Source organism: Canis aureus, chromosome 27 (genome assembly GCF_053574225.1).
Source record: "Canis aureus isolate CA01 chromosome 27, VMU_Caureus_v.1.0, whole genome shotgun sequence".
NCBI classification, from domain to species: domain Eukaryota; kingdom Metazoa; phylum Chordata; class Mammalia; order Carnivora; family Canidae; genus Canis; species Canis aureus.
The window spans coordinates 41538179-41562967 of NC_135637.1; the positions used below are offsets into that span (position 1 = coordinate 41538179).

General features: G+C 37.4%; 1 protein-coding gene across 2 annotated transcripts in view; it reads right to left on the reverse strand.

Annotated features, from left to right (window-relative positions):
- Nucleotides 1–24789, reverse strand: part of PCDH15 (protocadherin related 15) — an 869139-nt gene that overhangs the window by 126250 nt on the left and 718100 nt on the right. For both annotated transcript variants that reach the window (XM_077874888.1, XM_077874887.1), the window contains exon 25: nt 9–118. In XM_077874888.1, the coding sequence (XP_077731014.1) occupies nt 9–118 (110 nt within the window). The remainder of the gene's footprint in view (nt 1–8; nt 119–24789) is intronic.

Genomic DNA, 24789 nt, shown 5'->3' on the forward strand with positions numbered 1-24789 from the left:
CCACTCACCCTCTTCATTTCCTGCAACGATGGAGTACACAATGCTCTGGTTGATGGCCGCTGCAGAAATCACGCCCACCATGGTCCCTCTGGTTGCAAGCTCACTCACCGGAGGGGGTCTGCAAGTTTAAAGAAGAGGATTCATTTTTTTCTAGTTCATTCGTCATGAGGTAGAGTTTGGAACTTAATAGGATATGCTAGTTCAGGTGTGCATGCATTTGCTTGAATAATACCTTTTCTGAAGTTTTTAAGGAAGTGCCACAAGAAGATTCCAGCCCTAACTAACTGTGCTCACAATTATGCAAATGCTCCTGGTTGCAAATGACTTGTCACCTGTGTTATTTTTAATCTGAGATATAATTTAATTTCAGATACTATTTTGTTATCTGCCACACATCAGGCAAACTCCTTCCCACCTGTTTCTCTAAATTACTTTCTGAACTGAAAGCAGTAGAATTAGGATACACTTTGCTTCCTCAACTTGCTGAAAGTGAAATGCTGCTCTTGTGTTGCTGCCATCAGCGTAGTTAACCAATAGTTTCCAGATGACTCCTTTTAGTCTTTATTCTTGCTCTAGTGTGAAGCTCTAGCTGTATGAAGAGTACTTGAGCACATGGCATCGCAACACTTTCATTTTTCCTGAATTCAATGGTTTTGCTTACCTGTAGCCTTGTTATGCCCTCAGTCCTATGATATTTACTTAATTTCCAAGTTATATTTTCAACGACATGTCTCATTCTCAACATCTTCACTTATTTTACAGTATTGGTTACTATAACGAGGCTATCATAACTTTAATTGTAAGTTAAGGCCAATAATCTCACTTTTATAATATACAGTTATTATATTACCCAGATCCAACAGATTTAAAAAAAAATAGTAAATAGTCCAGTCAATCTGTCTAGCGCATCCAACTTCTGCAAACTTCCACCTCTTTCCTCAAGCTAATAAGACAAACTCTACCATCATTTCCTCCACATGGCTTTTTATTTTAATATTTACTCTTCTAATATTGCTCCTCATTTGTATCTCCAACCTCAGTTCTTCCAGTCTGGATTACACAGTGCAATTGTATTGTGCCTTCACCGAAACCTTTTATAACAAATCCTGAACTACAAACATACAGTCTGGATAATTAATTACATACAACTCTTTATTTTTTTTTATTATTATTTCTTTATTTTTTTAGATATTTTATTTATTTATTCATGAGAGACACGGAGAGAGAGGCAGAGACATATAGAGAGAAGTAGGTTCCCTGCGGGGACCCTGACATGGGATTCGGTCTCAGGACTCTAGCATCACAACCTGAGCCAAAGGCAGATGTTCAACCACTGAGCCACCCAGGTGCCCTAATACAATTCTTTATTAACATACCCAAATTGCTATGTTCTTTGCCATCATAGTCCATATGCTTGGCTAAGTTACTGAAATGTAAAGTGATCTATTGTACAGATGCTCTAGTGCCTAATGGTGGTCCATATATTCATTGCATGTTCAATACCTATTGTTTTGGCTAAAGAATAAGAACTAAAACATACAAATTTTAATGAAAATGATAAAGTAGTTATGTATGCATGCATGCGTGTATTTTGTTTCCCTGCATCATTTCGGCCTTCTTTTGTTACCGTGGATAACCACACCTCCTCCCTCCCCAGTCTACATGGTTTGAGTAAGGCTGTTCTAGTCCCCAGAATGTGTGGATAGACATAGTACCCATCTTTGGCCACTGAGGGTACTTTCCCTTCTTTGCTCACTGTTCATGTCTCATGGAAAACCAATGAAAGCCTCAGCCAGAAATTTTATTTTAAGTACTAGAAAAATATGTTTCCAAGAATTTTACTATTGCTTGATGTTACCCTATGTGAACATTCTTGTTGATCATGATACCAACACAAATAAAAAAAAAAAAAAAACTAAAGGTTGGAAATAGGTCTCTATACATTGATTAATATTCTCAGTTCTCAGTGCTGCTGTATTTGAAGCTAGGTAAGTTCACCATTTCAGCTACTGAACCAAATTGTCTTTTCTTTCTCCTTTTTCTAGGATTGTTATCATTTCCCACCCAAAACATCCCCACTAATTGACAAGAACATGTTTAGATTAGAAAAGGATGGGTTTGCCTAGATAGACACTTCTAAAGTAAGATACTGGAGATGACGATTATATCCTATGACCAATTTATTTACACACTGTCATGGTGTCAGCCTGGTGGAATACAGGCTCCTTAGGTAAGCCTGAACAGAAAAGATAGTAGTCTATCACAAAGAGGAAGATGGTCACAAAAATGACTCTATGGTTGGTTTTGACGGATGGCTTTGATGATGAATAGATACATTTTTGTACAATATCTTAGATTATAGAGGAGACATTAAGACAATTTGCTGTTTGTCGCATTTCTCAGTGATTGACCAATCCTGATACTCCGACTCCCGTGCACTGCTCTCCTCTTGCATGGCGGCCAGACTGCAGCTTCCTTGTAAACAACAGAATACAGCACAGAAACCCGGGATGTCACCTCAGTGATGCTGCTACATACGACTGTATTCCTGCACGTTCCTTCTCGCCAGCAGACTCTAACCCTCTCCTTGCTAGGTTGAATGAAGGGGACCTCCGGGATTGTCCATATGGCAAGAAACTGATGGTGATGTCTGACCACCAGGCAGCAAGGAACTGAGGCCCCCAGCCCAACATCCCACTCATAACTGGGTTCTACCCTCAACCACACGAGCTTGGAGCAGACCCGTCTCCAGTCAAGCCTCAGATGAGACAGGAGCCCTGGCCAGCACCGTGATGCAAACCTGAGTGAAACAATGACCCAGAATGCAGGCAACTCATTTCTGACCTACAGAAACTTCAAGATGATATATGTGTTGCTTTCAGTCATTAAGTCTGTAAAAATATTATTTTGTGCAAGAGAGAACTGATACATGGCTTGAATGTTAGGAGCAATGAATTGTTAGCTTATGACAGATCAATATACCATACAAGTTAATTCTGATATAGGAAAACATGTTAGCCATATTCTGGGATCACCTCCATAAACTGAATTTCTTTTTGTGAAAACAAACATTGCTTAAATTGTTTACTTCTCTATCTTGTTACTGCTCACAAGAACTAATTTTTATGCTTCCCATAATTAATTTGTCTCTTGATCCTTATAATGTACAGAAATAGAAGGTCTGCAGCCAATGTACCTTCAGCTTTAACGTTAGAAAAATGTCACCATTTATCTCAAACTTTAAAAACTTCACTTTATGCATGTTTTTCTACAATTAAGATGGAAATGATCAATACTGAAAAAAAGTAACTGGCACAGTTTTAAAAGGAATTTAAATCCAATGCATACCACTGAAAGCACTTTACATTCTATTTGTTAGTAAATGTTTAAAACAGTTTCACTTTCTAGAAAAAAACATCTCCTCATTAACCTTTGTGTTAATTGTTCCAACACACTCCTTTCTACCAGAAACAAAACATACTATAAAAATGCAATTTTCTCCTGGCTAGAACTAAATGAACCTCTATGATAATGAGCATTAGATTACAAAATTTCAATTCTTTTCTATTTATTGCAAGGCAGTACCCTTTTTATTTTTGTTTTATGCCCCGGCAAGTACCAGTTACATGATTGGGGCAAATTACTATTTCCTTAGGAGTCACATGTTACTTGAATGCAAAACAAAAGAGTCAGTGTCAGTCAGGAAGTGTAGATCTAGCTGATGGAGAGGACAGAAAGGTAAGGAAATGGAATGACATGGGCTGGGCATCAATGAAAAAGAAGGGTGGATAAGGACTCAGGTGGGCACTGTGTGCTCGATTGAATGAGGCCAGCTGCCAGCACAATGTGAGTTTAAAATGGGAAAAAAGGAAGTTCAAATTTTTATGTGAATTATTTGAACTTTTATATTTTGGAAACCAGTGGAAATTTATTTTTTTGAAGCATTATCTGACTTGGCTTGATCTATGGGCTGACACTTTATGATTTTTAGAATCCTGCCTGTAAGGTATTTTCTGGTCCTACCCCACTCTGAATCTGATGTCATGTGATTTATCATTATTTCCCCTTCTTTCCATGGAGTCCAGTCAAATGTACTGATTCATTTCAGAAGCAAAGAATTATGGCCAAAGAAAGGATTCCTCAGAACCTTATTTTTAAAAAAAAAATTTTTTCTTGTTGTTCTTTCATATACTGGCAATTCATTCATTTTATAATAAACAATACATCAATAACCCTCTTCCAATTTAATTCTTTAAATTAATTTATTTCTTTAACCCTCTTCCAATTTACAATTTAACACCTCACTCAAAACAAATAGTTGTCTAGTGTCTGAAATTCAGGAATTCTGCTTTTTAAAGCTAGATTTACTGCCAATATAAATGGGAAAAAGCATTTTTTTTTACAAAAAAAGAGCCAGTTGAATCAGATGGGGCTCAGGAGTGGAGCTTCATGGCTTTCCTATGGACTTTCACGGTCAAGAGAGCAGCTGGATCCCCCCCCCCCCGCCACCCGCAGGAAGACTGCTAAGAGTATGGTAACGATGATGGTTATGTCTTTAACAGATATGGACCTTGAAAACCAGGGAGACTCATGGTTTCATACTTACAAAATGCTGTCAGGAAGGGCCTTCATAGAGTCTTTCACAAAGCTTGATCCAAACTGGGTTTGAGGCCCATGTTTACTGACACACGCCCAACATTTTGGGCTCTATCGGCCATTTTATTTTTTATTTTTTAAAAGATTTTATTTATTTATTCATGAGAGAGAGAGGGGGAGAGACATAGGCAGAGGAAGAAGCAGGGTTCCTGTTGGAAGCCTTATGGGGACCTTGATCCCAGGACCCAGGGGTCATGACCGGAGATGAAGGCAGATGCTCAACCACTGAGCCACCCAGGTGTCCCTCTCTTGACCATTTTATTTAAAAAAAATTTTTTTTTAAAGACTTTTATTTATTCATGAGACACACACACACACACACACACACACACACACACACACACAGGCAGAGACAGGCAGAGGGAGAAACAGGCTCCATGCAGGGAGCCCGATGTGAAACTCCATCCCGGGACCCCGGGGTCACGCCCTGGGCTGAAGGCAGGCACTAAACCACTGAGTCACCCAGGGATCCCCTCTATTGACCATTTTAAACAAAATCCCCAGATTTTGACTAAAATTCCAAAAATCACTTAAGGTAATTCTTAAACAAAGCCTAAATAACATTTCAACTGAGAAAACTAAACTCAATTATGATAGATATCACATTTACATTTTATTAAGTCATTAATCTTGCTATTTGCATTGGTTGTGCCTCTCCTAAATTGTACATGTAAAACAGCTGTATTATTATTATTATTATTATTATTATTATTATTATTATTTTGACGGCACATTTTGGTTTTTAGAGCACTGTGAGGTTCACAGAAAAATCGCACAGAAAATATAAAGCTCATATATGCACCACCCCAGGTTGCCCTATTATTGACATCTGGTATTAGTGTGGTGCATTCGTTAAAATTGATGAGCCAGTTGATGACACAAGGCCTCATTTTTGCTGTGTATGGTTCTATGGGTTTAAACCGATTTATAATATCATGTATCCACCATTATATTATCATGCAGAATAGTCTGGGTGACCTAAAATTCTCCTTTTCTTCAGTTATCCATCCCTCCTTCCCCCTGAAACTCTGGCAAGTACCCATCTTTTTCTTGTCTGTATCCTTTTGCCTTTTCCACACTGTCATGTGGTTGGAATCATACAGTATATAGTCTCTTTGGGACTGGCTTTTTATCAATATGTACTTAAGCTTCCCCTATGTCTTTTGATGGCTTTATACATTTTATTGCTCAATCACATTAGACTGCATGAACGTATGATGAACAGCTGCATTTTAGTAAGAAAATTGATCAAAATAACTCCAAACATGTTGTTTAGAAATAAATCTTTGCAGATAAAATGCGACCCAGAAAAGTTAACTGCTACGTAATTTATATGCAAAATGCTTTCAACATAATTTTCTTATGGATTATAAATTAATTCATAGATATCTGTTTAACATTTCAAGTTTTTTTTTTCTGAAAATACAGATTACAATAAATCTGTCTCAATTAAACACATTTTAACATATCTGAATCATCTGAATAATGACTATACTAAAATAACAGACTTTGCAGTTCTCAAATGGTAGACCCCATTTTTACAGTATAAATATAGATGAAACAATTATTCTACAATTTAAAATCTACTTTTATTGTTGGGTTCAAGAAGTAACAATAAAAGTAAATGTTGTATGTGTCGCATAAAGCTCCTAATTATTTTAAATGCTGTGCAGTTTAGGATATAAAAGTGTTTGTAAATAGAAGCTATAAAATTTCACTGAGATTCAATCTGGCTCTATTGCTTTCTTTCTACTGAGAGACAAATCTAATTTATTTTGACATGTTTGAATTCAATATATTTGCAAATCAGTGTCAATTAAGGAACTGTTTTTATATCTACTATGAGGGAATTTAATGAAAATGGGAAGGAAAAAAAAAGCATTCACCAGAACTCCTATTATTTGTAACCTTGGAGCAATTGCATCAGAGTGATCAGATTTTACTTATTTAAACAAGAAAAGCAGTTTTAAAAAGACATGAATCAGGAGAGAAATGCCAGCTTTCCCAGAATTCTTAGGATGGATTGTAAATAAAAAATTTATAAAGGACCAAAGGGTTAGACACTGTACTTCTACAGCTTTTCCAAAGCATCCTTACTATTTTAAGAGTTTTGCTTCTTTTCAGATCCATGAATCGTCCTCATCTTGAAGACAAGAAACCTGATGCCCTGGATAGTAAACAATTTCTCAAGTCCAGAAAAATATCTGAAGCTTGATCTGCAACCTAGGGTGTATGTTCATTTGTTTCATTTATTATTTGCATTAATAGAGTTTATCTATTCTCGCTTAGTCATTGGCTCTCAACTTTATTAGAAGTACCTGAAGAACTTATTATTTTTTCAGATTTTTCTGGATTATGCTTAAAGATTCTGATTTAGTAGGACTATCACTTATAAATCATTTATAATCACTTATAAATCACTTATAAAATTCTGGCTCTTATATTTACTACCTATGTGACCTTGCAAAAGTTCTTAGCTTCCCTGTTCTTATTTCTTTATCTATAAAATGGGGACATCATTTACTTCAGAAGATGGTGGAGTATACTAAGGGACATAATGTGGACAAAAAGCTTTCATTAAACTTAGCGTATACTAGTTGTTCCATAAATGATTGCTTTATCAATATACTACTTTATGGGTTATGCTTCTGGAAGTTTAGCATAAATATTATACGATAGACAAGTTTGTCTCATAGACAAGAGGAACAAAAAAATAAAGCTTGAATACTTTTTTTTTTTTTTTAATTTATGATAGTCACACAGAGGGAGAGAGAGAGAGGCAGAGACACAGGCAGAGGGAGAAGCAGGCTCCATGCACCGGGAGCCCGATGTGGGATTCGATCCCGGGTCTCCAGGATCGCACCCTGGGCCAAAGGCAGGCACCAAACCGCTGCGCCACCCAGGGATCCCCAAAGCTTGAATACTTTTAAGTTGAGTACTTTTAAGCAAAGAAAATAATCAACAACAAAAAAGGGCAACCTACTGAATGGGTAGAAATACTTGCAAATGATACATGCTTAAGGGGTTAATATTCAAAATGCATAATCTGTACAAGTCAACATAAAAAGATAATTCATCTTAAAAATGAACGAAGAACAGACATTTTTCCAAAGAAGATGTACAATGGCCAATAAGTACATGGAAAGATGCTCAACATCATTCATTATTGGGGAAATGCAAATCCAAACCACAATGAGGGATCACCTTATACAAGTTGGGCCACCTTATACAAGAAATAACAACTGTTGGTAAGGATATGGGGGAAAAAAAAGGAAGCCTCGTGCACTGTTGGTGGGAACGCAAGCTGGTGCATCCACCGTGGAAAAGAGTATGGAGGTTCCTCAAAATGTTAAAAGTAGAAATATCATATGGTCCAGTAACCCCGCTACTAGGTATTACAAAAGAAAATGAAAACACAAATTAAAAAAGACATGAGCATCCCTATGTTTATCACAATGTTATTTACAAACACTAAGATATGGAAGCCGTTTAGGTGTCCATCAATGATGAATGGATAAAAAAGATGTGGTCTATATACACAATGGAATATTACCCATTCGTAAGAAAGAATGAAATCTTGCCCTTTGCAACAATGTGGATGGAGCTAGAGTGTATTATGCTAACTGAAATGAGTCAGACGGAGAGAGACAAATACCAAGTGATTTCACTATATGTGGAATCAAAACAAAACCAAGAAAAAACATAAATTTCAGACTCACAAACACAGAGAATAAAGTGGTGGTTGTCAGAGGAGAGGGATGCAGAGGTGGGCAAGATGGCCAGACGGGTTAAGAGGCCCCAACCTCCAGTCATAAAACAAATCACAGAGATGAGAGTATAGCACAGGGAATATAAGCAACAATACTGTAAAATGTTGTGTGCTGACAGACGGTGACCACACTTATCATGGCGGCCACTGAGTGATGTCAGAATTGGTATGTCAATTGAGGCCATGGTCCGTCAACTAGTCTTCCATAATGAGAAGAAGTAACTTTATCTAAAATGCTAACAAATACATACAAATGAAATATCTGTAGTTATACATATAACATATCCTTGTTCTTTGGTGCAAGTCTATGCCGAAGTGAGGCTTTAAAACTTGAGTATGTAATTGTTTACTGTGATAAAAATAACATGATGAAAATAAACATAGTAAGACTGTTACACATATTGATTATTGTAGGAGTCCCCAAAAAACTTGGTAACTGTTTATTTTTAGAGAGGGAGAAGCAGGAAGGGGCAGAGGGAGAGAGAGAATCTGAAGCAGACTCCCCTACTCAGCACGGAGCCTGATGTGAGGCTTAATCTCATGACCCTGAGATCATAACCTGAGCTGAAACCAAGAGTCAGACGCCTCACTGACTGGGCCATCCAAGTGCTCCCAAACATGGTGACTTTAAAAAATTGTAAAAAATTGTCTTCAAAATTCTCTTTGTACTTGTATGGGGGCTATGCAGTTTTATTCAGTACTTCTGACTAGAGAGCTTATTTCTACTACACCAGGCATTTTTACTTGCTATGTTGATTGGACCTCTGATGTTCTGGGTTTTCAGTTGATCTGGGAAGGGAAAAATAGGGCCTAATGGTACCAAAGAGAACCCAAAACCTCAGGCTTCATGTAGCCCCTTCCGGGGTTAATTAGTAAATGCAGTTATTTTATTCACTTTATCAGAGCTTCTACTGGGAAAGGAGAAGAAATGTAAGTGTACCTCGCCGAATAGTGAAACTGCTGTGCAAACATCCAGCCATTCTTTCTGAAGTCTTCTCAATATTCCAACAGTTTAAAGTCATAAAATGATAGACATAGATATCCCCTTCTCGGCAGATTAAATGACCTCACTGAATTCTATTAATATTTATATAATATCTCAATAAACTTATCTGCTAATGAATATATGAGAAAAATAGGAATACTTTTAATAAGTAATATTGCTCTAAGCTAATATTGTAGATTATGTCCTAAGCACTCAGAGTCTCCCTTCCTGGTTCTTAATCACAGAACAATTTTACATCTGAAGTGACGATAATACTTTTCCTCTTAACGATTTTTATAGCTTTAAATCTATAGATTTTTTCCCGTCTTCATTCAAAAATAATGGAGTAGGATTGGTATAGGTAGAGGTGGGCTCTGACTTAAAAAAAAAAAATCACTAAGTGATTAAAATCCAATGAGTTTATAGAAGTTCACTCACTCATTCATGGAGTGGAGTAGGATTGGTATAGGTAGAGGTGGGCTCTAACTTAAAAAAAAAAATCACTAAGTGATTTAAAATCCAGTGAGTTTATAGAGGTTCACTCACTCATTCAATAAATACCTATTGAATCTATATTCTGTGCCTGGCATCCACTAGGCAGTAAAGATAGAAAGACAAGAGAGAAGAGGTGGATTGCACATTCATTAAACGTATAGCCTTGCAGGCAAACGAGACAGTTGTGGGAATAATTATAGTAAAATGTGGTAAGTGCATTAATATCGGTTCCCTGATTATAAGTTCAGTGGTAGACATGGCGCTCACCATTCATATTTTATGTTCTTCCAATATTTATAAAGTAATTGATGGAATCAGGGGCTGTATGGTTTGATGGGATATGTTAGACCGGGCACATTCATTTCTGGCTGATCAATCTACACAATAAAAATAGTCACACACATACACACACACTCTTAGTAATTACCTCTGAGAAAACAGTTTTATGTTTTGGCTCATTTACCTACATAGGGGTAGCTCTTTCTCCTTTATAGATGGATTTATGCATTTGAACTTTTGAAAGCCATGACAGTAAATTTAAAACAGGACCTCTAAGGCTTCTATTTGTTATTTTCCATTGATTAGGTTCAATGGCTTTGGGATGAAATAGTCATATAAAGGTGAGAAATCACCATAGAATCTTGAAATCTATTAGGACACTCAAACAAATAACATCAAAAAGGAGAAAATAGTTCTTCTAGAGAGCATTTGATATTTCAATTTATTTCTACTTTGTTGGCTAAATGCACTACCTCAAATATATGACTAAATAATAAAATATAGACATAAAATAATGAAAATAGACATTCAAGGTCTTCCAGAATTTTTAGGACAGAAAGAAGTCATTTTTTTCCATTAAGCGTTATTCATACCTTAGAAAAAGAGTACACTAATGCCACCTGGGAAGAAGGGTGTATAGTCAGTATTCAATACCTTATCAGATAAATTCTTCACTATTTAGGAAGTGGGGGTACTCTGGTTTCATTTAGATTTTTGCTAAAGAAGTTGTAATATATACATTACTTCTAGACTTACTTTTTATTGGGATCAGGGTAACTATAAGCAAAATTCTTCACCCAGCACAATCATTTGATCATTAAGTCAAAGACAATGAAGAAATAAAAAGGGAAAAAGAGTTTTCTGGTTTTCTTTAAATATTTCAAATGATGAAACTTTATATTTTAGTTTTTTTTTAATATATATATATTTTATTTACTTGAGAGACAGTGAGTGAGAGAGAGCATGAGCCGGTGCAGAGGGAGGGGGAGAAGCAGATTCCCTGGTGAGCACAGAGCCTAATGTGGGACTTGACCCCAGGACCTTGAGATCATGACCTAAGCTGAAAGGCACTTCACTGACTGAGTCACCCAGGTGTCCCAAAGACGAAACATTGTATGCATATTTAAAATAAAGCATTTTAAAAAAATAAAAAATAAAAAAATAAAGCATTTACTATAAAATATGTATCTGATCTCAGACTTGATTAATTTCTAAATTTTTTGTATTTGCTTTTTAAAAAAAATACAGACACCATCAACAAAATGAAAAGGCATTTATGGAAAGGGTGAAATATTTGCAAATCATATATCTAATAAGGGTTGATATCCAAAATATATTTTAAAACACTCAAAAAAAAAAAGAAATCCCCCAACTGATTAAATAGGCAGAAGGACTTTTGGGCAGAGTAGATTTTTTTTATTTTCCAAAGAAGACATCCAGATGTTCAACAGACACATGAAAGGATTTTCAACACCAATCATCATCAGGGAAATGCAGATTAAAACCCCAGTGAGATGTCACCTCTCACTATTATCAGAAGATAAGAAATAACAGTGTCAGTAAGGATGTGGAGAAAGAAGATCCCTCATGCACTGTCGGTGGGAACACAAGCTGGTGGAGACATTGTGGGAAATAGTATGGAGGGTCCTCAAAAAAATCAAAAGCAGAATTATCATATGATCCACTAAGGCCTCATCTGGGATATATATATCCCATAGAAATCACTGTCTTGAGGAGTTATTTGTACCATATCCACTGCAGGACTGTTTATCATAGCCAAGATATGGAAATAGCCAACAAATGTCCACTGATAGATGAATGGATAAAGAAAAAGGTTATATAGATAAAATTCGGTCATAAAAAAGAAGGAAACCCTGCCATTTGCAACAACATGGATAGACCTAGAGGGTATTATGCTAAGTGAAATAAGTCATACAGGGAGGCACAAATACTATATGATCTCTTATCTGTGGAGTCTTAAAAAAATCCTAACTCACAGATACAGAAAATAGATTGGCGTTAAAACGGGTGAAAGGTTCAAATGGTACAAGCATCATTATAAGACAAGTTCTAGGTACGGGATACACAGTGTGGTGACTATAGTTGATAATATTGTATTTTATATTGGAAAGTTGTTAAGAGAATAGCACTTGAAAGTTCTCGTTACAAGAAAAAAAAATTGTAACCATATGAGGTGGTGGATGTTAATTAAAGTTATTGTCATCATTTCCTAATATATACATAGACCAAATCATTATGTCATGCACTTCAAATTAATACAGTGTTGTATGTCAATCATATCTCAGTAAACCTGAAAAAAAGATGTCTAGATTCCCCCCACCTACTTCTTTTACCCACCCCTAGTTATTAAACTTGGAAAAAAGTTTAAAAAGCCTGAGACATTGTTTTGACAAACAAGACTTAGTGTCAGAATTTCTCCATAAATATAATAACTTATTATTTGGAATCCATTAGCGAAGGGTTGTAAACATCCATTTACCGAAAACAGATTCACTAAGCTTATTATACCTGCTGGCAACTTGATTTCCCTTCTTTCTTGAATAATACTTACTTGACACATTGAGAACAAAATATACAAATATAAATATAGATATATATGATAATCATGCAATCCTGGAAGTTATTCTGTAAAATTTGAGATGTTAATGTCATCCTTTGTAATGTGACATTTCGTCCCATGAAATATTTTATGGGAGGAAGATATTTTACTTTTCTAATCCATCTATTCTCCCACTTTTTTTGCAGAAGAAGTCAAGAGACTCTTTGGTATGGTTAACAGATTAAAAACAGACAAAATGTCTGTAGTTTTTCCTCCCACCCAGAGGTGGAGTTTATGTTTCCTTCTCTTGTCTCTAGTCCTTCCTGTCATTGCTTTGACCAACAGAAATTAAAGAAAAATTAATGTGATGTCGTAGCTCTGTTGAAGGTAGAGCCCTGTGGCTTCAGCCACTGCACAGGAGCAAAGAGGACCTCTCTGAAGTGCCACGTGTCAAGTCCCAGTGTAACCCGTTTAAGTATGAAAACAGGCCATCCCAGCCACTCTGGCTGCAGGACAATGCCCAGGTGACACTGATCTGGACAAGTCACAGGATAGTCGGAAAATATAAATTGTTTTTGTCTTTAGTCATGAGCCTTGAGGAGAGAGAATAGATAAAGAGATTCATCCTTAGAAGCAGGGCTGCCAGAGTAAAATCCCAAATGCGTGGCACTGGCTGGGGTCTGGGGGTCAGGTGGTGACAGGAAAATGGGGTGGTCAAAGAGCTGGAGGATGGGTGAGCAAAGCATCGATGAGGGCTTAGAGGGAATGATGGAAGGGTTACTCAAGGTTGGAAGGATGGCAACTTTTGTTGTATAGTTGCTAAACTCTCAGCAAAACTGCCGAGTGTAGATCCGTGGAAGAGGTGAACTTGGGAGCTAGCGAAGTGGCCGGTTGGGCCCAGGGGATTTGCGCCTCTCCTGTCCCCACCCATCTCGGCACCAAGGGCGGGTGTCTTCTGTTCACAGGGGCTTGAATCAAGAAGAGGGATGCTGTCCACTTTTGGACTTAGTTTAAATGATGTGACCCCAGGGATCCCTGGGTGGCGCAGCGGTTTAGCTCCTGCCTTTGGCCCAGGGTGCGATCCTGGAGACCCGGGATCGAATCCCACACCAGGCTCCCGGTGCATGGAGCCTGCTTCTCCCTCTGCCTGTGTCTCTGCCTCTCTCTCTCTCTCTGTGACTATCATAAATAAATAAATAAAAATTAAAAAAAAAAGAAAGAAAAACATCCTCTTTAAAAAAAAAAAAATGATGTGACCCTGAGCTACAACCATGATGCCATGGGCGGGATAAGACTTCTGTGGATCCTAAGAGCACCAGTGTTTGCTTGCTTCTTTGTGCGTGTTGGGGGGGAATGCAAATAATCGTGGATGGAAGACAGGTTATGTATGGCAAATTAAAAAACAGAAGCGGACTTTTTTCTGTTCTTTCAATTGGGAAGTGGAGTCTATTTTTCCCTCTGAAATTGGGTTATCCCTGTGAATGGCCTTGATCAGTAGAAAGTGTGTGTGTGTGTGTGTGTCTATGGGAGTATATGTATATATGTGCAAGTGAGGGCCTTTGTGAGTGTATGTTTGTGGGTGTGTGTTTGTGCATGTGTGTGTGTGCATATTAGGGATGGGCAGTGGTGCTTTATGTGACTTTGAGCCTCAAGCTCAAGACACCCTGAGGCTTCCGCTCTGTCCTGAGGCTGCAGGGGAGCCACCTGGACGAGCCTCCAAAAGGGTGGAAGAGTCCATGAGGAGAGAGGCAGGGCTGTCTCCACCAGAATTTCAGCCACCGCCCCACTCCGCAGCCGAATGCGTGTTGGCCAAGACCGCCCTGAAATATCCCTCTGCCTGACTCTAGGTCCCTAACCTCTCTCTCCTTACTTTGGAGAACTCACACATGTCGTTGATTTCTCTGCCTCTAGGAGTTATGAATTTCTTTAAAGGCCTCTTGCCAACTTCACAACCCTCAAGGAGCTGGGAGCCTCTGAAATGTAATCATCAGGGGCACCTGAGTGGCTCAATCAGTTGAGCGGCCAACTCTTGGTTTCAGCTCAGGCCATGATCTCAGGGTCACGGGGTCAAGCCCCATGTCCCATGTCGGACTCTGTGCTCAGCAGGGAGTCTGTTTGAGATTCTCTTTCCCTCTCCCTCTGCCCCTGCCCCTGGTGTGCTCTCAATCTCTCTCTCTCTCTCTCTCTCTCTCAAATAAATAAATAAATCTTAAAAAAAAAAAAAAAAGAAGAAGAAGAAGAGGAAGAAGAAAAAATGTGACCATCAGGGAAAACAGAGGCCCTATGGCCTTGAGGTTAGGGTCCAGACTTTGGTGGCAACTGTTCCAAGTTGTGAAGTCATGCGGATGGGAGAAAGATTTTGTTGTGGGTGGGGCTCATCAGCAAACACAAGTGGCCGGTCCTCGGCACCCAGGCTCATGACAGTTCTCCAGCCTTCGCTTCAGCAGAAGTGAGTTCAACACCGAATTCTGGCCTCGCTCCCCTCTTGCAATAGCCTCACACGAATTCTTCCTTGACTGTTTACATTCATTTGTCCTGTACATGTTGAGCTTTGACAGTCGCATAACTAACCGAGCCTAGGTGAGACCGGCCGACTCACAGAATCATGAGAAACAGCAAATTGCTCTTGTTTTAAGCTACTACATTTGGACAGGGAGTTCTGCAGCAGTTGATGATTGATGCGCATAAGAAGAAGCCCGCATTGAATACAATTCTGGTCATAAATATCCATCCAGGAGTCGCCAAGCATTTGCAGGAGCAAAGTACTGCATTTATAGGTTCCAAGGATCCTGTGACTCATTTCCTTGTGACAGTCCCCATTCGTGCCCATCGCCCTAGCTTAACTATTATAGGGTGTCCCTTTACTCTCATTAGTGCCCTGCTTTGGGTAATAAATCCCATGATCTTCACAACACTACACAGTCTGTGGATGTAGTTAAGGAGAACATGGAGCTCTCCCACTTAAGAAATCTACCTTCTATTTAGTGAGATGAAGTCTATACCTACTCAAGTTTAGTTCTTTCTGCTTTGAATTGCACATTTTGGGCAATTAATATACTAATCCCTGCTTTCCCTTACTCGCAATCGCCTGGTATATCTTCCCCATCATAGTGTATGTATATATGTGTGGTTTAATCTTAACTATGTTGTTTGATGGCACAGAACACATGTGAAAAGTTTTCCAGAAAAAAACCGGTATGAGAAGAGGCTGAGGCAAATAGCACAGCTGTTAAGTTCCAAAGCAGTCTGGAGATGAACGACTTCACCATTATAAATGTGCGATAAGAAAGCTGTGATTGCAAATCAACATTTAAATAGTGCAAAAAAAAAATCTATTTTCCACTTAGAATGTGGAAGCAGAGCGATTTTCCATAAAACGCCTCTGGTCATATCTCCTGGTTAACACCGTGTTCAGATGCCCCTGTGATAAGGAGCAAAGTTGGTAACGGGGCCCATAGGAGCCTTCATAGTCTGACTCACCACTGACCAGTCTCCCCCAGAGTGCCCTGCGCTCTAGGCTAAGACTTTGATCTTAGGACATTCTGTAAGCACATGGTAAGCAATTTGACTCAGCGTGAGGCTCTTTTTATTTTCTTGCTCAGTAACAATGATCATTTGACTAATTTCTGCCTACCACGTAGATGATAAGATCTCTGAGGAGAGACCATGTACACTTTGTGCAGCATTATTATTTCTATATGCTCAATACATATTCATGGACAGGATGAAGAGAATACACGCTGTTTTAATAGAACAGTCATTTTCATCTAATTTGTACGTATTTTCAATTTTTGTTTACTCCAAAAGATTGTACATTTTAAAGATTTGTGCTTCATTTAAAAAAGTTTGTTGAATAGAGGGATGCGCAAAGATGCTGGATGGATTAGTAGAATTCCAGGAGAAAGAGCTTTAATTATTCTGCTGTACCTATTTCATCCTACTCTCAACTGAAATCACAGTGTGCAGAACATTCTAGAAACTTCTGCAGATAAGTCAACTATAGCATCAGTGAGATAGAAAGAGGCTTCACCAACAACTTTGTAAGGGGCCCTACTCTCGGCTGTGTTCATTGAACATTAGGAATTTCAATGTGTGGGATTGTATCTGCATGTGACAAGTTGAGGGAGTTATTTTGTTTAGGAAGATGGGGGAGTGATGAGAGCAAGAATAACAAAGCCATATCCAGTAATGAGATCTACGTAGTTTAAACATCACGTATAGATTTGAGGTATTATTTTTTAAACTAATGTTCAAACTGAGTAGAAATCCATTCTCCGCACTGCAACTAGAGTGATATTTCCCCAGGATTCTTTTTTTTTTTTTAATCAAGAAATTGGTGATGACCTATTAACCAATAATGGTAGAAAAATGGGCTTGTGATATTTTGGTTTGCTTAACATCTTCCTTTCCTTCCGCATATCAAAATTTGCTCTTCGACAATTTCTCCTTTCCACTTCCGTTGTTTTGATACCATGGTAATTGTGGGTCTTTCTTCCAATCAGAAGAGAAGCTTCTGTACCTCATCACTTGGGGGCAGCCACAAGAGTGCCATTGGTGTTGCCTCTTTTCTCATTGTGTATAAACTCCTGGAGAACAAGGCCTCCGTCTTAAAATCTTTGCACAGCCAACACCTGGGATAAGCCTATTAAATAATAATATCATGGCTATTTATTAAGCAGGTGCTCTGTACTAGGGTCTTTGTAAAGCTCTTTCCCTCACATATAAAGTAACTATGGTATCTCTAGGAAAGCTGGCCTCAGGGAGCTTCAGCAACTTGCTCAAGTTCAACCAATGTCTGATATTCCACAGCCAGGATTCAAACCCTGGTACCTATAGTGTCGTTTTGCCTAAAGAAAGGTCTACATTAACAATTAATAAAATAAAAATAATGTGTCCTATTATATGTTGGACTTGAACTAAAAACTTTCCAGAGATAAAATGCAACGAAAGAAGAATGGAATCTCTAATACTACTCTTTGTATGGGAAAACTTGTTTCAAACTCTACACTGCTCACACTTGTGTCCTCTGTTGCTGGTAGACTGGCTTCACTCTGCTCTGCGAGCAGATGTCAGACTCTACCATAACCTTGAATACGTGAAGGAGAATTATACTCCAGGTGGATGTAGGGGGAGCCTGTGAAAGCTGTAATGAAGGATTGCCAGAGTCACTCTTTCAATAGACCCAAAATCTATTATCTTTGAGGCAAGATTTTAGTAGTGCCATAAAAAGACAGGAAATGTTATCTTCAGGTAAAGTCAACTCTCATATTGGACAATAAATCTAAATTAAACAGTAAACCACTAGAGCAAACAAGTAAGGCTATCTGCAAGTGGATTTATTTAATATTAATAGTTTTTTCTTTTTTTTTCATTTTTTTGAAACCACGATGAATAGTTCTCCCTAAACTATTGTACTTACTGATTTAAGAAAAGAATCTCTTCTCAAAATCCCAAGTCCAAACTTGTGTGGTTTATGTAAGAATAATGGCAATGTTCTTCAATATAGGTAATTTTAATTCTCTTGAATAATGTGATGCTAACTAGAACTGCTCACTCACCATTTCCTTGGCCATTCTGATAACATTGTTTTCATTTTTTTATAGTATATAAAAATGGATTTCTGGATTTTAAATTACGCTTTCTCTCTGTTTTTGCATATCAGGAGATAGACTATTAATCCTTTTCCGTTCTTTATAAAATCTACTCTTTTTTATTCTTCAATAAGAGCCTCCTCAAACTTACTTTAAATATAAGTTGTATTTAAATTTTTGCATTGTCATTTGTCACAAGGTTAATTCAAGCTGATCAGCAGAGTATCAATTTTTTATTTTAATAAGGAAACTGAAAAGATGATTATTTTATTCAAGGTATTTGAATTTTTATAAGATGTCAAGATATTTATATGTGCAATATTCTTATTTTGGATTTACTATATTAAATTTGAATAATACTGGAAATTAAATATGACTCAATATTTTTCCAAGAGTTAGCAAATATCAACTTGTTCAAGAGGTTAATAAAAATACCTTAGCAACATTTGCCCCTTCTATTTGGTATACATACAAATATAAATTTTAAGTTTCTGTTTTTATGGAAATTACATTAAAAAATACACAAATCCCTAAAAATGAATATAAATGTGGCATTAAATCATGCAAAGTTTAATAATCAATGTTGATATACTTCCATTTTAAATGAATACCCAAAGTATGTCTATATTGATAGCATATTTGTTTGGAAAATTTGTAAATAATTGTCTTCGGTAAAATTTTTGATAAATTGTGTGAGGTATTGCATTTCCCACTCAAAATCAATATTCACATTTAGACTCCATGATCTATTCCAGACACGCTGACCTTTCCATGATATTTACCTCTAGAACCGAGGACAAGTGAGTCCCTTTGTGTTTAGTCCATCATCCTGGGATGAAGGTCAAATATTCTTCCAATGCTAACTCACTTGACATACAGGAGTCAATCTATTCTTAAGTAATATGTGTTTGAACTACTATTAGGATTTTGACATTTCTGTCTGGATTAAGTGAAAAACGTATAAAATGTATTTTCGGAATATGACACTATGACTGTTTTCCAGGAGATCCAAGTAGATAACTGACTCTTATCAGATATGGCCATTCAGTGGCAATGGGAGTGTGCCCCACAGATGTCCAATTATAGGAAGCACATTGACCAAGGTTCTTTTGTGGTCTGAAGTCTACCACTGTGTTTCTATGCAAGTCATGCTTCCTACGGGCTGCTTGCAGATCCTGAGAAAAGCAGAGAGGTTAAGGTAGATCCCCTCCTGGGAGATTTTGAACTACCCTCACATCTGACTATGGTTTGAGGGCTCCTGGATCATCATGCAGAACTTATTTAAATGACACAGCAGTCTCTTCAATGGCACACTCACCTAGGATGTTCTACGCAAACCTCTCTCCCTCTTCTTTGCTTGGGGTAAGAATGAATGTGCTTTGAAAATTCTCTAGCCTTACTCTACTTTCTCCTCATTTCTCCCACCTCAGTATTTTCCCTAAAGAACTTGTTACATCTCATCTTGATGTCTAATTGTCAGAGGAGGAACTAAAACAAACACAGAACAAGGGGACTAAATTTTAAAAAGGAGTATTTGCATTTTAAGAGATATGAATTAAATTTAAAATATCCATGAGCATTTAGAAAACCATTTCTGGGGAAAATAATGACATTTAAAAGATGTTAATATAGAATTTTAATATAGGATAAAGTAAGTATTAACATACAGATATATTAAAGATGAATGAATTGAATAGGCTTAATATACATTAATTTACATAGAGACAATAAAGAAAATCTTGGGGGTTATAATTAGCCATTATTTAAATATTTTAACAAGATAGAGGAGTTTGTCACATGTTGTAATATATAATAAACTAGTATAAGAAACTGGATTTTTTTTTAAGAAACTGGATTTAATGTATCTTTCAGATCAGCAACTCGATGGTTAATATCACTCTTTTTTTTCCCACCTTAATGGAAGATAAAGCCAAGTTCACAGAATTCTTTTTCTCAATATGAACAATCTTTGTCAAAAAAAAAAAAAAAGAACAATCTTTGTCAAGATACCTGCTAATAATTGATAGAAGGGCATTATCTGTCACCTGTCTTAAGTTAGAAGTTTAGCTCAGTTTCAATTAAAGGGCAGCAGAATATGCCACTTCAAAATATAACCATAGGAGTTGAGGACACGTCACCTAAAATATGCCATTTTGGTATATTGATTATTTGAGCCATAAGCACTCAAAAATACCAAGTGCAGGGAGATGCTTTCTCTGAGCTCCCCTCATCTGCCTAAAGACAATCCCTCCAAAAGGAACTCAGTTGCTAACGATTCCATCCCCAGGAGTTTCACTGACCAGGGAAATTAAGTGACCACAGGAGAGGACATCTGAAGGAGAGACCACGTCCAGACAAACCTTACCACAATCATATCTGAAATCGATTCTTCTAAGAACCCAACTCATCCTCCCTAAAAACCACCTACTCTCCCCTGAGAGACCTAAATTCCCCCCTTTGCTGCCCCTGTTAAGAGGATATTTAACCCTGAATTCTAAAGCCACCATTTTGAGTTACTCACTTTTCCTGGTGTCTTCCATGTATCCATGAAGTATACATGTTATTAAACTTCTTTTTGTTTTCCTTTTGTTACTCTTTTATTACAGGGATCTCAGCTAAGAACTCAGAAGGGTAGAAGGGAAGTTAATTTTCTTCCCTGACACAGTTATGCTACTCGAAAGAGGAAGTGAATGCCAAAATTTATGAAGGCAGGGAGAGAAATGCATAGAATATAATTTAAAAGAGGTAAAATTAATTAAAATAATAATATCAGCATCAGGAATAACTTTGCAATATCCATAACTCCCTAAAGATTGAAGAGATGGGCTCCTTGCAACTGAAAAAGAGACTAGTCAACTTTGTGGCAGGGATATTAGAAAAAGCAAGTATTAAACTATTAGGCTTATTAAATGATTCCTTTAGTCTCTTTTGTCTATTACATGATATGACTTTGAAAATAGAATTCTTATTAATATTAACCCTTTTATTCTGCTTCCAATGCCAATCTGGCTGTGGGAAGTGGTTTAAATTAAGATACAAGATTGTATATGGATATAGAGATACTTAATCACCTGAAAAGTAATAACTCAAAAATAATCACTTACGTGAGGTAGTAAGGGAAGCGCTAATAGTTGGACTTAATTCACTGAAAAAAAAATCCAGCTGAAGACATTTTTGAGAAGGGAGAGGTGTTTTAAAAACAAAGGATTAAGAGGTGCTGTAGACTCTTTAAGAAATTTGTTTCAAGGATAGGGAGAAGAATAAGAATGAAAAATGATGATTTGAGGGCTGTAAACTCAAAGACTGAAATTTCTAGTATTTCCTTGTCTGTCAGAAAGATAGACTGGAAAACCCACATGAACAGGAATGATACATGAAAATGCAAATTTGTGAAACTGTGAAATTACGGGTTGTGTGTGCGCTTCTAAATAATACAAATGCTTGTTTATAGTTGTAGAAAGGAGTATTACACAGTCTGAGGAGCTACATACTTTTCTAAATTTTGAGAAGAACTCAGTGTTTTCTGGAAAATAGAAGTGTTCATCCAATGACAAGCAGATGAAGCAAATTGATGTCTTGATTCTCCATTTAACCTAATTAAATGACTCAAGGGGAACTTGAAGTGGGCATGAAATGAGCATAATAAGTGTTTCAAGTATTACAACCACCAAAGGGACCAGAGAGAAATAAGCACACAGTTACCTTAGGAAGTACCGTCAATCTGGCCATTGTAAAAGTACCCATATAACTGTATGGGGCAAATAACTTTCTCATTATGGGATTAATTACTTGAGGTCGGCCCATCAAGGAACAACTTCAGTTCACAGGATTTGAGGAAAACCAAAATTAAGTCTTCTTTCAACACACAGAAAGCATTCCAATATTGCAAATTATAAACAAGAAAAGAATGTGAGAAATTTGTCTTCTAGTCTTGAAAGCCTATGTTTGTTTGTTTTTTTTTCCCTTAATATAGAGTGGTCTTTGTGAAACCCTTGAGTAATTTTACAAACTTCATTATTTCTTTTTCAAAGAACCATTAGGAGAAAGCGAGGAAGTTTCTAGGTAGGACTAGGAAACAAGAGACATAACCGAATATGTGAAAGGAGGGTTTTGTTTTTTGATAAACTGCACTTTCAACATTGGTTAGCTAACCTGCGAGTTATCCTTCATCAAAAATGTCACTGGAAGTCAAGGAGGCTTCTCTGTCAGTAAATATTAAAGGATTTGCTATGATGTTTGCTATTTGTTGCTTCCCACTTGTACTTTTATGATTTCAGAAAAGGCAGTAGACCTATTTTTGCACTCGAGCAACCTGGCAATTACCAGTAGCTCGATATTTAAACGTTTTTAATTCTGTGGAGAGAATAATGGATTTTGTTTCTCAGTGTAGAACTGGCACATTGGAAAATGTTTTAATAAATAGTAAATGCCTCCTCTCACATCTCTTTGATGGTCTCTATAAAGCGAGTTGACAGCTCGTAACTCTCACACTCTGCCACAATGTTTTCTTTTTCCTTTTCCCCTTTTTTCCCTTTTCTTTTTCCTTGTAATTAAGACAATTACACTCCTCCGGAACATGGACAGAATAATGAATTATAATCAGGTAACCAAACGTCAGCTTAAAGTCCAGAAAGGTTTGGTTTCAAATATGTAATATTAACATTTGATATGCTGAAATCACTAGAAATAATTTAAAACATCCAAAAACAGCCATCTGAGATTTTCTTTGAATTCAAACAAAAAAAGGTACGCATTCTCTTTTCTTGCTACTTTAAGAAGAATCCAATCTATTTCACCAGTACATATTTAAAAACAGAAATGTTTCTGAACTATTCCATCATTGTTTCATGTACCCAATCTTGTATATTCCTAATAAAAACCAAGTCATCTTAAAATGACTGCAGTAATGAAAATCTGTAACTTGTCTAAAACTACACATTTAATGTAGTAATTCTCTACCAACACTATTTTCCCTTTTACCTCAGTAAGAGACGTGGAAGGGAGGTGCAGCTACGTAGCAAGAGAAGCATCTGTCTGCCCTTTCAGAGCTAGCTCTGGACATTTGCCTGGACTTTTGAGAAAGAATATGAGTGGAGGTAAAATTTGCAGGCCTTCCTCACTTGACTCCAGAAATCTCTGGATGTGGATTTCTTCTCTTTTTGCCTTTCCGGGGACTAAAATGGCAATCACTGGGATAATTCTGAAACACAATCTTGAGGATGGAAGACCCTAAATTGGCTTGGGTCCCTGATGGCAGCATGAAGAGCTACTACCAACCTGAAACACTCACTTTAGACTCCCATGTGAGCCAAAATGCATGGTTTCTTATTCATGAAACTATTCTAATACAAGGTTGTTGTCTGTTTGTTTGTTTTAATAGAAGCATAACCTACCCTAACGAATCCTATTAGCCAACATTTAAAGATTTAATGATTCACTGTTCCAAACACAAGATAATTGGGTTACGGGAGGGGATCAGTTGAAGAATCCAGTTCGATATTCTACAATAAATGAATATTTTATCTTTAGAGTCTTTCTTCACACCTAGTCCTTTGTTGAAAATTAGTTTTTCATAAGGAACCCAAGAGTCAATATTGAAATGAAGGCATTCCTGAGACGTAGACGTAAACATGGTATGTACCTCGGCTTGCAGTGTCACTTACCTTGGATCACGGCTTTCCATCTGCAACCCATGAGCATCCTTTCCCTACCCTACCAGGGACAGAAATCTCGCTTATCATTTGGTGTCTCCCCCGAGAACTGATCACCTGAGAAAGTTTTTCCACCAGGAGCAATTCTGTAATGGAAGTAAAATGTTACCTCCACCCTGCCAGGGATTTTAGGCCACGTCTAAGTATTAAACTGACATTAAGTCAGAAGAGTAGTAGAAAACATACACATTTATATAAGTGTGCATGACATGAGAGCCCTCGTGAGGAAATGAAGACCCCTGCATGTGGCAAAACCCACATACTTCTGTAGTAGGATGAGCAAAGACAGGCAATTGTGGAAAAGTAAACTATGGAAGGAGGCTAAAGAGAGCTGTGAATTGTTTTAACAAGGCCTGTCTATATCACTTCTCTTGGCTTCGACCGCTCATTAAAGAATGTGTTTTTCTTCCTGGTACAGAGAGGGCATCCTTCATATGAGAGTTTATAGGTCCTGTTTTTGAGAAGGAAAGGGGAGATTAGAATGTCCTTCTTACAGCTGCTATTTTTTAAGCACTTTCAGCTCAAAATATTCTCTATGCCCAAGTGGCACATTCTGCTGCCTTTTGACTCCAGCACAAGGGAATCCAGGTCTGATAGCATCATTTAGCATCTCCGGGAGTTATGGGCATCCAGCCGAGGAAATAAGTGATTTTGGAGAAAAAAATATTTATATATATTTAGGGCATTCCCTAGTTAGGTGGCACTCTTCCAGTGTGTGATTCAGAGGCCCAGGCTCCTCTCAT